Source organism: Bombina bombina, chromosome 1 (genome assembly GCF_027579735.1).
Source record: "Bombina bombina isolate aBomBom1 chromosome 1, aBomBom1.pri, whole genome shotgun sequence".
Lineage (NCBI taxonomy): Eukaryota > Metazoa > Chordata > Amphibia > Anura > Bombinatoridae > Bombina > Bombina bombina.
The window spans coordinates 1360082159-1360100032 of NC_069499.1; the positions used below are offsets into that span (position 1 = coordinate 1360082159).

Genomic DNA, 17874 nt, shown 5'->3' on the forward strand with positions numbered 1-17874 from the left:
ACGCATCCTTTAAATCCACGGTAGTCATAAATTGACCCTCCTGGATTGTAGGTAAAATTGTTCGAATGGTTTCCATTTTGAACGATGGAACTCTGAGAAATTTGTTTAGAATTTTTAAATCCAGAATTGGTCTGAAAGTTCCCTCTTTTTTGGGAACTACAAACAGATTTGAGTAAAACCCCTGACCTTGTTCCACAGTTGGAACTGGGTGTATCAAGCGTTACCCTCTTGTCTAGAGGCTGCAGAGTTGGAAGCCGGTCCGTTCCTGAAATTGCGAAAGGAACGAAAATTGGACTTATTCTTAGCCTTGAAAGGTCTATCTTGTGGGAGGGCATGGCCCTTTCCCCCAGTGATGTCTGAAATAATCTCTTTCAATTCTGGCCCAAAAAGGGTCTTACCTTTGAAAGGGATATTAAGCAATTTTGTCTTGGAAGATACATCCGCCGACCAAGACTTTAGCCAGAGCGCTCTGCGCGCCACAATTGCAAACCCTGAATTTTTCGCTGCTAACCTCGCAAACTGCAAAGCGGCGTCTAAAATAAAGGAATTAGCTAACTTAAGTGTGTGAATTCTGTCCATGACTCATACGGAGTCTCCCTACTGAGCGACTTTTCCAGTTCCTCGAACCAGAACCACGCCGCTGTAGTAACAGGAATAATGCACGAAATAGGTTGAAGGAGGTAACCTTGCTGTACAAAAATATTTTTAAGCAAACCCTCCAATTTTTTATCCATAGGATCTTTGAAAGCACAATTGTCCTCAATGGGAATGGTCGTGCGCTTGGCTAGTGTAGAAACCGCCCCCTCGACCTTAGGGACTGTTTGCCATAAGTCCTTCCTGGGGTTGACCATAGGGAACAATTTGTTAAATATAGGAGGAGGGACAAAAGGTATGCCTGGCTTCTCCCACTCCTTATTCACTATGTCCGCCACCCGTTTAGGTATTGGAAAGGCATCAGGGTGCACCGAGACCTCTAGGAACTTGTCCATCTTGCACAATTTTTCTGGGATGACCAGATTGTCACAATCATCCAGAGTAGATAGCACCTCCTTAAGTAATGCGCAGAGATGCTCTAATTTAAATTTAAATGTCACAACATCAGGTTCTGCCTGCTGAGAAATTCTTCCTGTATCAGAAATTACTCCATCTGACAAACCCTCCCTCACTGCCACTTCAGACTGATGTGAGGGTATGACAGAAAAATTATCATCAGCGCCCTCCTGCTCTACAGTGTTTAAAACAGAGTAATCGCGCTTTCTCTGAAATGCTGGCATTTTGGAAAAAATATTAGCTATGGAGTTATCCATTACTGCCGTCAATTGTTGCATAGTAACAAGCATTGGCGCGCTAGAAGTACTAGGGGTCGCCTGCGCGGGCATAACTGGTATAGACACAGAAGGAGATGATGTAGAACTATCTCTACTTCCTTCATCTGAGGAATCATCCTGGGCAACCTTACTATTTGTGACAGTACTGTCCTTACTATGTTTGGACGCTATGGCACAATTATCACATATATTTGAAGGGGGAACCACATTGGCTTCCATACATACAGAACATGATCTATCTGAAGGTACAGACATGTTAAACAGGCTTAAACTGGTTAATAAAGCACAAAAAACGTTTTTAAACAAAACCGTTACTGTCTCTTTAAATGTTAAACAGGGCACACTTTATTACTGAATATGTGAAAAACTATGAAGGAATTATCCAATCTTTACCAAATTTTCACCACAGTGTCTTAATGCATTCAAAGTATTGCACCCCAATTTTCAAGCTGTTAACCCTTAAAATGTGGAAACCGGAGCCGTTTTAACCCCACTACAGTCCCAGCCACAGCCTTTGTTGCGACTTCACCAATCCCAGGGGGGTATACGATACCAATTCAAGCCTTCTAGGAACGTTTTCAGTGGATACCAGACCCTCACACATGCAGCTGCATGCACTGTACTCAGAATTAACTGCGCAATAATGGCGCGAAAATGAGGCTCTGCCTACTATAGTGAAAGGCCCTTCCTGACTGGGAAGGTGTCTAAACTAGTGCCTGGCGATAAAAACGTTCCCCAAACAATAAAAGTGTGAAAATTATTTCAAACTTTCAAAAATAACTTAAATAAACAATCGATTTAGCCCTTAAGAGTGTCCACCAGTTAATAGCCCATAATAAGCCCTTTATTCTTTCTAAGTCTAAGAAAATGGCTTACCGATCCCCATGAGGGAAAAATGACAGCCTTCCAGCATTACACAGTCTTGTTAGAAAAATGGCTTGTCATACCTTGAGCAGAAAAGTCTGCAAACTGTTCCCCCCAACTGAAGTTCTCTCAGCTCAACAGTCCTGCGTGGGAACAGCAATTGATTTTAGTTACTGCTGCTAAAATCATACTCCTCTTTTAAACAGAACTCTTCATCTCTTTCTGTTTCAGAGTAAATAGTACATACCAGCACTATTTTAAAATAACAAACTCTTGATAGAAGAATAAAAAACTACAACTAAACACCACATACTCTTCACCATCTCCGTGGAGATGCTACTTGTTCAGAGCGGCAGAGAATAACTGGGGGGGCGGAGCCTGGGAGGGACTATATGGACAGCTTTTGCTGTGCTCTTTGCCATTTCCTGTTGGGGAAGAGAATATTCCCCCAAGTTATGGATGACGCCGTGGACCGGACACACCAATGTTGGAGAAATAAAACCTAACCTAAGTTACAATTACACCTAACACTACACTACAATTAAATACAATTAAATAAATTAAAAACAATGAACTAAATTATATACAATTATCTAAAGTACAAAAAAAACACTAAATTACAGAAAATAATAAACAAATTACAGAAATTTAAACTAATTACACCTAATCTAATAGCCCTATCAAAATAAAAAAGCCTAAACTAAACTACCAATAGCTCTTAAAAGGGCCTTTTACAGGGCATTGCCCCAAAGTAATCAGCTCTTTTACCTGAAAAAAAAAAAATACAAACAACCCCCCAAAAGTAAAACCCACCACCCACACAACCAAACCCCCAAATAAAATACTATCTAAAAAACCTAAGCTCCCTATTGCCCTGAAAAGCGCATTTGGATGGGCATTGCCCTTAAAAGGGCAGTTAGCTCTTTTGCAGGCCGAAAGCCCTAACCTAAAAATAAAACCCACCCAATACACCCTTAAAAAAACCTAACACTAACCCCTGAAGATCGACTTACAGTTTTGAAGACCGGACATTCATCCTCAAGGAAACGGCAGAAGTCTTCATCCAACCGAGCAGAAGTCCTCAACAAAGCTGGGAGAAGTCTTCATCCAAGCCGAGCGAAGTGGTCCTCCAGACGGCAGAAGTCTTCATCCATCCGGCACGGAGCGGGGCCATCTTCAAGACATCCGACGCGGAGCATCCTCCTCGGCCGACGACTACCCGACGAATGAAGGTTCCTTTAAGTGACATCATCCAAGATGGCGTCCCTTAGATTCCAATTGGCTGATAGAATTCTATCAGCCAATGGGAATTAAGGTAGAAAAAAATCCTATTGGCTGATGCAATCAGCCAATAGGATTGAAGTTCAATCCTATTGGCTGATTGGAACAGCCAATAGGATTGAGCTCGCATTCTATTGGCTGTTCCAATCAGCCAATAGGATTGAAGTTCAATCCTATTGGCTGATTGCATCAGCCAATAGGATTTTTTCTACCTTAATTCCGATTGGCTGATAGAATTCTATCAGCCAATCGGAATCTAAGGGGCGCCATCTTGGATGACGTCACTTAAAGGTACCTTCATTCATCGGGTAGTCGTCGGCCGAAGAGGATGCTCCACGACGGATGTCTTGAAGATGGACCTGCTCTGTGCCGGATGGATGAAGATAGAAGATGCCGTCTGGATGAAGACCTCTGCCGTCTGGAGGACCACTTCGCCCGGCTTGGGTGAAGACTTCTCCTGGCTTCGTTGAGGACTTCGGCCCGGTTGGGTGAAGACTTTCTTCAAGGGGTTAGTGTTAGGTTTTTTAAGGGTGTATTGGGTGGGTTTTATTTTAGGTTAGGGCTTTGGGCCCTCAAAAGAGCTAACTGCCCTTTTAAGGGCAATGCCCAATCAAATGCCCTTTTCAGGGCAATGGGGATTTTTTAGTTAGTATTTTTTGGGGGGGTTGGTTGTGTGGGTGGTGGGTTTTACTGTTGGAGGGGGTTGTTTGTATTTTGTATTGTAGGGTTTTTTTTATTTTGGGGGGGCTTTTTTTATTTTGATAGGGCTATTAGATTAGGTGTAATTAGTTTAAATTTCTGTAATTTGTTTCTTATTTTCTGTAATTTAGTGTTTGTTTGTTTTTGTACTTTAGATAATTGTATATAATTTAATTAATTATTTTTAATTTATTTAATTGTATTTAATTGTAGTGTAGTGTTAGGTGTAATTGTAACTTAGGTTAGGTTTTATTTTACAGGTACTTTTGTATTTATTTTAGCTAGGTAGTTAGTAAATAGTTAATAACTATTTAATAACTATTCTACCTAGTTAAAATAAATACAAACTTGCCTGTAAAATAAAAATAAACCCTAAGCTAGCTACAATGTAACTATTAGTTTTAAATAGGAGTAATTTAGATAATAATTGTAGGCTTTATTTAGATTTATTTAAATAATATTTAGGTTAGGGGGTGTTAGGGTTAGACTTAGGTTTAGGGGTTAATAAATGAAATGTAGGTGGCGGCGGTGTAGGGGGCGGCAGATTAGGGGTTAATAACATAATGTAGGTGGTGGCGGGCTCCAGGAATTGCGGTTTAGGGGTTAATAAGTTTATTTCGTTGCAGCGGGGTCCGGGAGCGGCGGTTTAGGGGTTAATAAGTATAAAGTAGGTGGCGGCGGTGTAGGGGGTGTTTAGACTCGGGGTACATGTTAGGGTGTTAGGTGTAAAAATAACTTTATTCTCCCTTAGGAATCAATGGGATATCGGGCAGCAGTGAACATAAGCTTTCGCCACTTTCAGACTCCCATTGATTCCTATGGCATCCGCCACCTCCAGGATTGAAAACCATGAACACTAGGCCGGAATAGTGGCGAGCGTACCTGGTGGATATTTGTTAACTTCCAAAAGTAGTCAGATAGTGCCGAATTTGCTTTCGGAACATCTGTAATGACGTAAGCATCGATCTGTGTCGGACTGAGACCGGCGGATCGTATGTTACGTCACAAAATTCTACTTTTGGCGGTCTGTAGGCTTTCATAAATATGGAGAATCAAGGTCTCCACAATTACGCTGCGGAATTCCAGCGTATTTGCGGTTGACGGCTTGATAAATAGGTCCCAGTGTGTGAAGCTGAAGGGGAGAGGACTACATGAGAAGATAGAGGGTTCAGGAAGAAGAGAGGACAGACAGCACAAGGCAGAGAGGTAGGCTAATGGGATGGACAAGCAGTGTGAGAAGCTGAATGGGGAGAGGACTACAAGAGAAGATAAAGAAGGGTGGGAGGAAGAGAGGAAAGACAGCACAAGACAGAGAGGTAGGCTAATGGTGTGGGATGGACAAGCAGTGTGAGAAGCTGAGGGGAGAGAACTACATGAGAAGATAAAGAGGGGGGGAGGAGGAAAAAAAGACAGACAGCGCAAGACAGAGGTAGGGTGATGAAATGGATAAGCAGTGTAAGAAGCTGAAGGGGAGAAGACAGGCTACATGAGAAGATAAATTTAGCAGGACAGACAACAAAAAAGGATGAAAGAAAACAAGAAGCTAATGGAGCACACAAACTGCAGGAGGCAGGGCTGCAGAGAAGGACAACTGGAGAGGATGGACACCCTGCATAAAGGCTGGCATAGCATTGCAGAGAACACAAAAAGCAGCAAAGAGAAACTCAGACAAAGCCATGACAACATATTCCTATGTATACACACAGTATACACATATATTTGTCTTCAGCACATTGTAATCCTTCCCAAACAGTGTGTATTATATATATATATATATATATATATATATATATATATATATATATATATATATATATATATATATATATATATATATATATATATATATATAACAATGCTCCAAGTGCTTGGTTAAAAGGGACAGTTTACTAAAAAAAATGTTTCCCCTTAAATTTGTTCCCAATGATCCATTTTACCTGCTGGAGTGTATTAAATTGTATACAAGTATTTCCTTTACCCTTATATTGGCATTTGAAATAGTTGAATTAGTCTGTGGTATCCCCCCCCCCCCTTTTCTGAAAGATCCAGCAGAAGAAATTACACTAGCAGTGGGTATAGAAGAGATAATGTAATACAATTTTAATTTTACATTGTTCTCTCCAAGTACTGGTGATTGATTTATGGACAGATATAAGATAAAGAAGCAGGTATATGTGCACAATGTGATAAAGTAATGAGATCTGATTATACCTACAAGCTCAACCCATTTTATTAGGTTGTGGCTTCAAAACACCAAACCAGCTCATTCATATACACAAATAAACCCTAAAAAGCAAATTCTCATACATTTTATACTCTGCAGTTGGTAAAAAAAAGTAATTGGCAACACATTAAGGGAAAACTATTTTACAGTATACTGTCCCTTTAATAGATTTATAAAAAAAACAATGGGTATGTTTACTTGGTTCTGTATAGTGTGTGCAGCTCTTGCGGTCAGATTAATACTAAGGCACCTCTTGTAGCTCATGTCTGCCAGCGTTTCTGTGTCAGACTGTCTATGAAGGAGTGATGATCCTTAATCCGTATATATGAGACAAAAAAAAACTAAAACACCAGACCTTCAAAACTGGATTTATGTTATAAAATGATGAAGGTTTTATGCCTTGGTTGGGAGAAATGTTTATGCATTGCAATTTGCAGCATAAATAATTACACAACTAATGTCTCATTAGTGTGGTCACCTCACATACCCTTAGCTGAAACTGGCAGGTTAGGACAGGAGGAGTGCAGCACACAGGTTAGTGTGACAAGTCAGCACAGGGAGCGATCTTGAAGAATACATTACTTCCTGGATGTGCGCTCATCCTCCTCATTTTCCAGCATGTAGGCCGGGCGGTAACTCTCGATTCCTGCAGGAGTGGTGTAACGCAGTGCCGGGTTTTTCACTGTGTTGTCCATGCTGCCCAGGGAGGTGTAACTAGAAAAAACAATGGTTGAGACATGCAAAACATTAAAGTAAAAAGAGAGAAGAAGATAAAACAAAAGAATAGAGCACAGGTGAGGAGATAATAAAATATATGAAGAATCAGGCAAACGAGAGCAAAATGGAGGAGAGGTGCACTGAGATAGAAAAAAAAATGAGTGAAAGACTTACAGAAAGAGGGTGACAGATCAAATACATGGGGAGGAAGGTAAGAAAGCAAAAGGCATGCAAAGAAAAGGGGATAAAGTAGAATCATGAACAGAAATGCCAGGAGAGGGACAACTAACTGATCAGTGACAGATAAGTGCATACCAAAGACCCATAACAAAAAATGAAGTAGACATGAAGAGAGCTTAAAAGAGAGATAGAAGGAGATCGGGTGAGAGAGACATGGAAAGAAAGTAATAGAGATGCAACTACTGCCTTTACTTGTATTTGGTTGTTATTTGTTGTGTTTATACAACTGAAGCTAACACATTAGTAAAATATAAGAGACAGTAAATGAACTGCAATGTGTTTTACTCCACAACCAATCAGATCCAAGCAACAACAGCTAAAGCACAGTGCGTAAGAGCGTTCTCCTTTGTTTCAATGGAGCAGGTTGCTGTACCTTCCATCTGCTTAGCAGAAAAACATATTTCTCTCAGGTGCGAGTAAATTAAATCACCACTGGGGTTCTAAAAAGGTTCTTATAACATACAGGGAGTGCAGAATTATTAGGCAAGTTGTATTTTTGAGGATTAATTTTATTATTGAACAACAACCATGTTCTCAATGAACCCAAAAAACTCATTAATATCAAAGCTGAATATTTTTGGAAGTAGTTCTTAGTTTGTTTTTAGTTTTAGCTATTTTAGGGGGATATCTGTGTGTGCAGGTGACTATTACTGTGCATAATTATTAGGCAACTTAACAAAAAACAAATATATACCCATTTCAATTATTTATTTTTACCAGTGAAACCAATATAACATCTCAACATTCACAAATATACATTTCTGACATTCAAAAACAAAACAAAAACAAATCAGTGACCAATATAGCCACCTTTCTTTGCAAGGACACTCAAAAGCCTGCCATCCATGGATTCTGTCAGTGTTTTGATCTGTTCACCATCAACATTGCGTGCAGCAGCAACCACAGCCTCCCAGACACTGTTCAGAGAGGTGTACTGTTTTCCCTCCTTGTAAATCTCACATTTGATGATGGACCACAGGTTCTCAATGGGGTTCAGATCAGGTGAACAAGGAGGCCATGTCATTAGATTTTCTTCTTTTATACCCTTTCTTGCCAGCCACGCTGTGGAGTACTTGGACGCGTGTGATGGAGCATTGTCCTGCATGAAAATCATGTTTTTCTTGAAGGATTCAGACTTCTTCCTGTACCACTGCTTGAAGAAGGTGTCTTCCAGAAACTGGCAGTAGGACTGGGAGTTGAGCTTGACTCCATCCTCAACCCGAAAAGGCCCCACAAGCTCATCTTTGATGATACCAGCCCAAACCAGTACTCCACCTCCACCTTGCTGGCGTCTGAGTCGGACTGGAGCTCTCTGCCCTTTACCAATCCAGCCACGGGCCCATCCATCTGGCCCATCAAGACTCACTCTCATTTCGTCAGTCCATAAAACCTTAGAAAAATCAGTCTTGAGATATTTCTTGGCCCAGTCTTGACGTTTCAGCTTGTGTGTCTTGTTCAGTGGTGGTCGTCTTTCAGCCTTTCTTACCTTGGCCATGTCTCTGAGTATTGCACACCTTGTGCTTTTGGGCATTCCAGTGATGTTGCAGCTCTGAAATATGGCCAAACTGGTGGCAAGTGGCATCTTGGCAGCTGCACGCTTGACTTTTCTCAGTTCATGGGCAGTTATTTTGCACCTTGGTTTTTCCACACGCTTCTTGCGACCCTGTTGACTATTTTGAATGAAACGCTTGATTGTTCGATGATCACGCTTCAGAAGCTTTGCAATTTTAAGAGTGCTGCAACCCTCTGCAAGATATCTCACTATTTTTGACTTTTCTGAGCCTGTCAAGTCCTTCTTTTGACCCATTTTGCCAAAGGAAAGGAAGTTGCCTAATAATTATGCACACCTGATATAGGGTGTTGATGTCATTAGACCACACCCCTTCTCATTACAGAGATGCACATCACCTATATGCTTAATTGGTAGTAGGCTTTCGAGCCTATACAGCTTGGAGTAAGACAACATGCATAAAGAGGATGATGTGGTCAAAATACTCATTTGCCTAATAATTCTGCACTCACTGTAATTTTGAAACTTTGATTCTGTTCGGCAGCATCTATGTACTATAATGTTTGAAAAAGACCATGTCAGGCTAATCTATTTACATTTTAGTAAAGCACATGACAAGCATCAAATTAATTTATACATTAATCTATAAACTAAAATGCCTTAGACTAGACTAAATAAGTATAGTGGATATATGCTGTGTACAAGGGAGTATGGGAACTGTCCCTATTTTGTACCACAGACATGTAGTGTCTGCAGGTCCGAGCGTCCGAGTGTCTGTCATGTCAAAAATATATTTATTTTTTGAATTCCTCTTACATTCTTTGTGCATTTAAAATTAGGAACTTTCTAATATTTGCTGATTCATTTATAGAAGAAACTTTCAAAAGAGGAGGCAAGGTTATCCTAAAAATTAATTAAGCTTACACTTCAGAAAGAAATGTGGACAGACTTGACTGGTATTCTGGCACTTATCTGCTGTAAAATCTATATTTCTATGTTTCTTAAGAAATTTAGCATATGCTTGCAATACTCTGAAGTGGTGTAAAGATAAAGTGGTGTCACAATTTTTTTTATTTTTTTTAAATAATTAAGTGTAGAAATATTTTTATCATGACATCGCTCAAACACACCAAAAAGTAAGGGCAGGGAGAAAGTTATAAAGAAATGACACAGTAATAGAGAAATAGGCAGAGAGTATGATACATTCAAATGAGGCAACAATATAGAGTTTTTAACATGTTGCCTTAAAAATAAAGTCAACTTAAAATTGTGACATTTATAACTTTCCACACAGACAAAAAAAAGAGAGAGAGGGAGAGAAAGAAAGAGAGAGAGAAAGAAAGAAAGAGAGAGCGAGAGAAACAAAATGTATGCTTACCTGATAAATTTATTTATTTCCAGATATGGAAAGTCCACAACGTCATCAATTACGTGTTTCTTTGATTGCTTCCTCTTATTCCAAGACTGATTGGGTATCCAAGAAGACTTGGACTGTTCCTGCTTGGAAGAGGAAGACTTTCCTTATTCTTCTTGTCTTGTGGTAGAAAATACCCTTTTCCACCCAAAATATCAGAATTTTTTTCTGCCACACCAGGTCCAAACAAAGTCTTACTCTTGTAAGGAAGCTCCAGAAGCTTGGACTTGGAGGAAACATCAGCTGACCAAGATTTTAGCCACAATGCCCTGTGGGCTAGCACACCGAAGCCAGATATCTTGGCTCCCAGAATAATTTGCATGGTAGCATCAGAATAAAAGAGTTGGCTAGGTTGAGAGCTCTATTCCTTTCTTGGATCTCCTCCAAAGAAGTCTCTATCTAAAGTGAATCAGATAAGGCGTCGTACCAATAAGTGCCGCACTTGACACAGTGGCAATACAAACTGCAGGTTGCCATTGAAGGCCTTGATGAACATATATCTTCTTCAAAGAAGCCTCCAGCTTTTTGTCCATTTGATCCTCAAAAGAATAGCTATCCTCTATAGGGATAGTAGTCCTCTTAGCCAGAGTAGAAATGGCATATTCTACTTTAGGCACCGTGCCCCAAGACTCCTTAAAGGAGACAGCGACAGGAAACATCTTTTTAAAGACAAGAGACGGGGAAAAAGGAATCCCTGGCTTCTCCCATTCCTGTGAAATAATCTCTGTAGCACGGTCTGGAACAGGAAACACTTCCCCAGTGGAAAGAACATCATAGTACTTATTACGTTTACTAGATGTCTTAGGGTTGACAACAACAAGAGTATCGGAGTTGTCCAAAGTAGCCAAACCTCCATTAACAATACATGAAGGTGTTCAAGCTTAGACCTGAAGGTTACCACTTCAGAATTAGATGAAGGAATTATACTGTCCGAATCTGAGATTTCACCCTCAGAGACTACCAACGTATCCTCCTCATCAGACTTATGAGGGAGGGCAACCTGTGTGGTAGCAGGTGGAACAGAAACCTTACTATCTGAATCTCAAATTTTCCTCTAGCGTTTTCTCTTTAGCATAGGAAAAGCAGATAATGGCGCAGATACCGTTGAAGATACCGCTGAAAATACCTGTGCAGCAATTTCTGCAGGCAAATAAACTCCTTCAGGAGATTGAGAGGAACCGCAGGGCACTGCATGTGACGCCATTGAGGCTTGGGACGCTTGAGGAGAAAATTGTGGCATTGCCTAAACAGCATCATCCTGGGAGACATTAGGCTCCTATCTTTACATTTAAGAGCTCAATATGCTTTACCATGACTTGCAAGGGAGTGTGCATCTGGTATGTGCAGGCACAGTGTCATTGCAGCACAGAAATGTATAACCAAAGAAATCTGTGCCTCAAGAGCAAACATTTATCCAATGAGTCAGAGTCATGAACCCCATTCCAGCTAGAAAATTTACAAATTTATTTGATATAAAAGTTAAATCTCTATTTTATATAAAGAAACATCTGTCACTTTAAAGTGAAAGTCAATCCTAGCGTTTTACAAACATTAGGATTGACTATTGAAACAAATAAAGGGGACTTTCATTCATGAAGTATAAGATACTTCATGGAGAAAGCTCCTTTATTTGAATCAATCGAGCAGCCCACGGCTAAAAAAAATTTTTGCCAAGAGGTGACATTTTCACCTCTTAGCCAATAGCCATGCGGTAAATCCGGCATGGCGCCCATGGAAGCCGTATTTACTGCACAGCTATTGGCTAAGAGGTGAAAACATTACCTCTTAGCCAAAAAAAATGTAGCCGTGAACTGCTGTACCAGGAAAAAACGGCGATCGATTGAAACAAATAAAGGAGCTTTGTAAATGAAAATAGAAGAAAACAGAGGCGCCACCATGGCCCAGTACCACCAAAACAGAGAAAAATATAGACAGATGGCAATGTATATACTCACAAATATAGAGCACCCAAATGGTGCTATTGGGGCAGGCTGGAACTTCAAAGTAGCTGCCGCCTCCATATTGGGACCTGTTTGTTTAATGGACACTTACATACAAATACAAACTGTATAGTATACTGTGTTTGGTGTTCTACCTTTTGATACTGTTTGTATACATTGCCTTAATATTCTAGTCTATTGTTATTTGTTTACATTGTTTACTTCACAACTGGTGTATTGTGAATTGGGAGGCGCACCCTAAAGGGTGTGGTGTGCAATTGTGTACACCACTCCCTACATTGTAATCAGCTTTGTAAATGAAGTATATTATACGTCATGAATGAAAGTCCCCTTTATTTGTTTCAATAGTCAATCCTAGCGTTTGTACACTTTAAGAAAGAATATCCAAAATGGTAACCGCTAATTTAGAGCAGACTAAACCCAGGGAATTGCGCAGAAAAGTAAAAGAGCCCGCTCTCAAAGAAACTGACAGTCTCCGCCATTGTAAAATGATCTATTAATTGTACTGTGCCGGACCGACAGTGGTAATACAATGCTAACAGAAGTGATTTCACACAAAACAATTAGCCCAACAGAAAGTTAATTGCTCAAATTATTTATAACACATGAGGCATAAATAATTCAGCCTATGATTAAGCACCACTAGGGGGCGCGAAACGCGTCAGGCCGTCAGTCCCTCTGTGTCTATCTATCTGCCTGTTTGCTGTTGATGTTCTTTTTAAGCCTTTTTCTTTTTTTGTATGGCTTAAATCTATCAATAAAATACTGCTTGTTTTTTAACCCCCGAGTAGTGCCTGCCTCTTTTTCTTGCATTACTTACCTTGGGCCTGATCTCCCTGGCTACGGTACTCCGGAGTAGCTGTTCCACTATTGGATGACCCTGTGGTCCACCTGCAGTTCCGGTTCCGGATCAGTGCAGCCGCACGCCGTACCTTTCTTTCTACATAAATAATTCATAAGTTACCAAAATAATCAGGGTATACTTTATAAGTCATAAAAAGTATTAACCCTAAGTCTCCTGGTCACAAGAAAGTGCCTGCATCCTGCTCTAGAATATCCTTCTAATGGATATATATGTCCCACATAATGTTGCAGTTTAAATCACATAAGTGCCCATCTCCATACCTAGAAGACAAAAAGGCACTTACCTGCAGTCTGACCATCCGTCAGGAGGACAGCTTCAAGGTGTGAGAGGACACATACTCCTCACAGAGACCTGTACAAAAAAGAAAGAACAGAGTAAACCTGCTCTGGCATTCTATAAAATGGGCAGCAAATATGTTAGGAAAACGTAGAAAGGCCCACCTCTAGTTCCTAACTGCTTTATAGCCACCACTACCCTACTGAAGAGATTAACGTGGACTACGGCTAGACCCAAAAAATCTTGCTTGTAGCAAAAGAAATCCAATTTTCTTCAGACACCAGAACTTCATCTCCTTCATTGACAGAGACAAAGAGAATTACTGGGGATTGTGGGTAGGACGTGACACTTAACAGCTCTGCTGTGGTGCTCTTTGCCTCCTCCTGCTGCCCAGGAGTGATATTCCCACTAGTAATTGATGACGTTGTGGACTCTCCATATGTTAGGAAAGAAAAGAGAGAAAGAGAGAAATAAAGAAAGAGAGAGAGAAATAAAGAAAGAGAGAGAGAAATAAAGAAAGAGAGAGAAAGAGAGAAAGAAAGAGAGAGAGAAAGAAAGAGAGAGAAAGAAAGAAAGAAAGAAAGAAAGAAAGAAAGAAAGAAAGAAAGAAAGAAAGAAAGAAAGAAAAGAAAGAAGGAAAGAAGAGTGTGTGTGTCATGGAGCAAGAAAAAGATGAATTTTGGTTGTGGCAATCAGACTGAGACTGGGAGTGTGTTGTGAGGTACAGAACAAGGTTGCTCACCCTTTGTCATACAGAATGCAGTATGGAATGAACAATGTCCTGAGAAATTCCCAGATATCTCGATATGACCAGTCCTGTAAAAAAAACAGGCTGTTAATTGGCAGCCATTACTCCTCTTTTTAGCTTATATTACTGCATATGGTGGACAGAGTTACACATATGGCTGATTAAGGGTGTTAGAATGAGAAAAAGTAGTACTAATATGGCACACTTATTGTATCAACAGTTAAGATATTTACCAAGCAAATGAAGGGAGGGGGATAAGGGGGGAGACCTAAAATAAAATATAACTTTTAATAAGGTTGATTAAAAACTGAGACGCATTAAAATAATTTAAAAGACATACACAAATAAATGCCGTCCCCTGTTAAATGAGTAACAATACTCAAAGCGATAATAGTGTAGTCTCACTTGATTCAAATAAATATATGCCGCATATAAAGAAAAATGTAAGTCTAATAGGCACGGAATGCTGCGATATATACCCTATCTTGCTATTCGCCACAAAGGCTTAATAAGCTAGCTTTCACAGCACCCATGCCGATTTAGAGGAGGTTTTTTTTTACCCCGAGCTACATCAACTATTAAAAAGTGTGAACAGTAGTGTGCATATGCACCAACAATTAAATTAACAGAGGGCAATGTGAACGCCTGACGTGAGTTTCGCCACTGCTTTTTCAAAGGCAAAGGTCACCCCGACTTTCTCCCCTAAAGTAGTTTTGATGTCCAATCAAACATAAACAAGCACGCGTGTTGTTATACAAATATGGGAGTGTATTATTTGGACCAATCATGCCCGTCTTATTGTTTGTCACGCCTATTGGCCAATGTGGAGAGATGTCCGCCCATCAATTGACCTATCAGTGCTCAGAATGTTTCTAAGAACGCCAACCGAGATATCACAGAATCTATTTTCGTAATCACACATTACTATTATCATCAGGTCTTACCTATAGGAATAGTTACGAAGTCTTACTATATGGTTATATATTATTACATAGTTCAGGCCGGTGTTAGGAACGTATTCCTCCGGACTACTAATGTAAGTTGTAAACTCATTTTGCCGCTAGGGATACTGCCCTTTCATATATAGTGCATGTCAGTATATGTGCTATTACATTTACATCTCATATGATTGGTACACTTACTCTGAGTAAAAACGTCTTGCATGGCCAGCGTGTCTATTAACTTAAAACAAAAAAACATATTTTGGAGTTAAAGTCATATGGTTATTCACTGATTCATATGTCTATTTATTTTCTTACATCGATATAGACATGCACTCAAATCCGACCAGTTTTACTGGCATAGCCATTTGGAGTGTTTTATATGTGTAGAGATAAAAACAAAAGCACTTCTTTTTGCTAGGACTCATGTCCTTGTTATATATAGCGTGTATCTCGGTTCACAAAATTATTAGTTACATGAACTACTTATGTTGTTCAAAGATATTGGGTAACCAGAGTTTCCTAGTATAGGATCCGAGTCATACACTTAGAAATAATTAGCTATTATGTCGATCCAGCATTGCTCTCATATATTCCGGAAGATGTACATGTATCAATACTCAGCATCTCCCAAGAAACGTACATAGCCAAATTAATCTATAGTGGCAGGTTAAACTCAAGTATAGTAGGGTTTGTTATGTCCCTTTGTTATTGTGAATAATCCTAGGGCTCTCTGAGTATGTTGGTGCTTTAGTAAGTGAGTGTTTATTACAGGAAGGCACTATAACTGATTTGTTCGTTCATTCCTAAGAGAAACATACGGCGAGATTACGAGTTTTGCGGTAACAGGGGTGCGTTGCTAATGAGCATTTTTTTTTTTAACGCTCCCTTAAGACAACGCTGGTATTACGGGGTTTTTTAAACTCGGCATTAGCCGCAAAAAGGTGAGCGTAGAGCAAAATTTAGCTCCACGTCTCACCTCAATACCAGCGTTACTTACGGCAGCGGTAAGCTGGATAAACGTGCTCGTGCACGATTTCCCCATAGGAATCAATGGGGCAGATTCAGCTGATAAAAAACCTAACACCTGCAAAAAAGCAGCGTTCAGCTCCTAACACAGCCCCATTGATTCCTATGGGGAAAGGAATTTTATGTCTACACCTAACACCCTAACATGAACTCCGAGTCTAAACACCCCTAATCTTACACTTATTAACCCCTAATCTGCCGCCCCCGACATCGTCGCCACCTAAATTATAATTATTAACCATATGAAACAACATAAAAAAGAGAGTAGGAACTCCACAATAAGGAATTCCCAAAAGTCTAGGTAAATCCAGAACAACTGTATCGATAAAGAATGCACAAGAGATTTTATATGTCAAAAGATATGAATACTTTAATAAATATACCAAACATACAATCACATTCATACAGGGGATCCCGCAATATAGAGAGTAAATTATACTGGCCAAAGTCATCTGGTGCACCAGGGGAAAATAGATAGTGTTCAGTCTATTTGAAAAATGCTGATATTTGTAATCCAACAGGGACAAAGTTAGTACGGTTATATGACCCCCAGTGCTGCAAGACCAGTCAGTCCAGACTTTATCCCCAAGTGTCACTGAATCAGATAATTACGTTAGAGCATAGCATAGGAGGAGCTAATACGCAATTGACGTAAGGGGATTTGCGGTAAGCTGGAGTCGCGGAAGAAAAGTGAGCGGTACACCTGTACCTGCCAGACTCGTAATACCAGCGGGCGTTAAAAAGCAGCATTGGGATCAAAAGACACAGGGTACTCACATGGTGTAGAGGCACCCACTTGTGCCAATGGAGGAGGGCTGGTTTTTGCAGCAGACCAGCTAGCTGAACCAAGGCAATGTAATGGACCCACCAATGCAGTCACCCCCAGATGGATGGCTGGGCACCAGCGAGGTAAAGGGGGAGGCTATACCAAAAACCTCCCAAGGTAGTGTAGTAGAATATGCACATAGCAATAAGAGCTATTGTATACATTTTTTCAAATTTGTTTAATAAAACAATATAAAAACAAAATTAAAAACAGCTCATGCTAAGATTCTGCACACGATTCATCAGGCATAAAAACATGGTATTAGTTTGACCCTTATATAGGGCTACGCTACCTCAACAAAATATGCATCAACCCTCCCCCCTACAATTAGTGTACATTGCTTTGGTTCAGCTAGCTGGTCTGCTGCAAAAACCAGCCCGCCTCCATTGGCACAAGTGTGTGCCTCTACACCATGTGAGTACTCGGTGTCTTTTGATGTTCATATACCCAGTTGGTGATTGATTCACACATACGGTGCCTCTTTCCTTGTCTTTGTTTTATCTAGAACTGCCTATTATTTATGGTGAAATTTGAGTGCTGCCCCATTTGAACGGATACAAGTTTCCATTATCATTAAAGAACTATAATACACCAAAAGGACTCTCTTTGGGACTGGCTTATGATACACCAGCTGATCGGTTTTGTATGAGATATTCTTCTATCACATATATGAGAGACTTATAGTTTTACTGACTTCAGTATAAACATCTGCCTTTGGTATATTTTTTTTTTTTACTTATGAGAGTCTGCGTATCCATATAGGATACTTTGTTACATTTTATAGCGCCTCCTATAGGGATTGTAGATCCCTTTTTTTGCTTTGCTTCTACAATTATACAGTTCCATCATTTGTATCTTACCATAAGCGAATATTTCTACCTCAGTGATATTTTTTATGTACATGCAGTACTTACAACTGCCACAAGGGTAAGTTCCTTTCAAGTTGCCTTT

The 17874-nt window shown here is 40.0% G+C and overlaps 1 protein-coding gene across 2 annotated transcripts in view; it reads right to left on the bottom strand.

The window, feature by feature from the left end:
* FLAD1 (flavin adenine dinucleotide synthetase 1) overlaps window positions 1-17874 on the bottom strand; it is a 133568-nt gene that overhangs the window by 6019 nt on the left and 109675 nt on the right. The window contains exons 7-8 of one of the 2 annotated variants that reach the window (XM_053703562.1): window positions 14122-14195; window positions 6979-7110 (exon numbers count right to left, since the gene is read on the bottom strand). In XM_053703562.1, coding sequence (XP_053559537.1) covers window positions 6979-7110; window positions 14122-14195 — 206 coding nt within the window. The remainder of the gene's footprint in view (window positions 1-6978; window positions 7111-14121; window positions 14196-17874) is intronic. The other variant, XM_053703572.1, reaches the window with a different exon arrangement.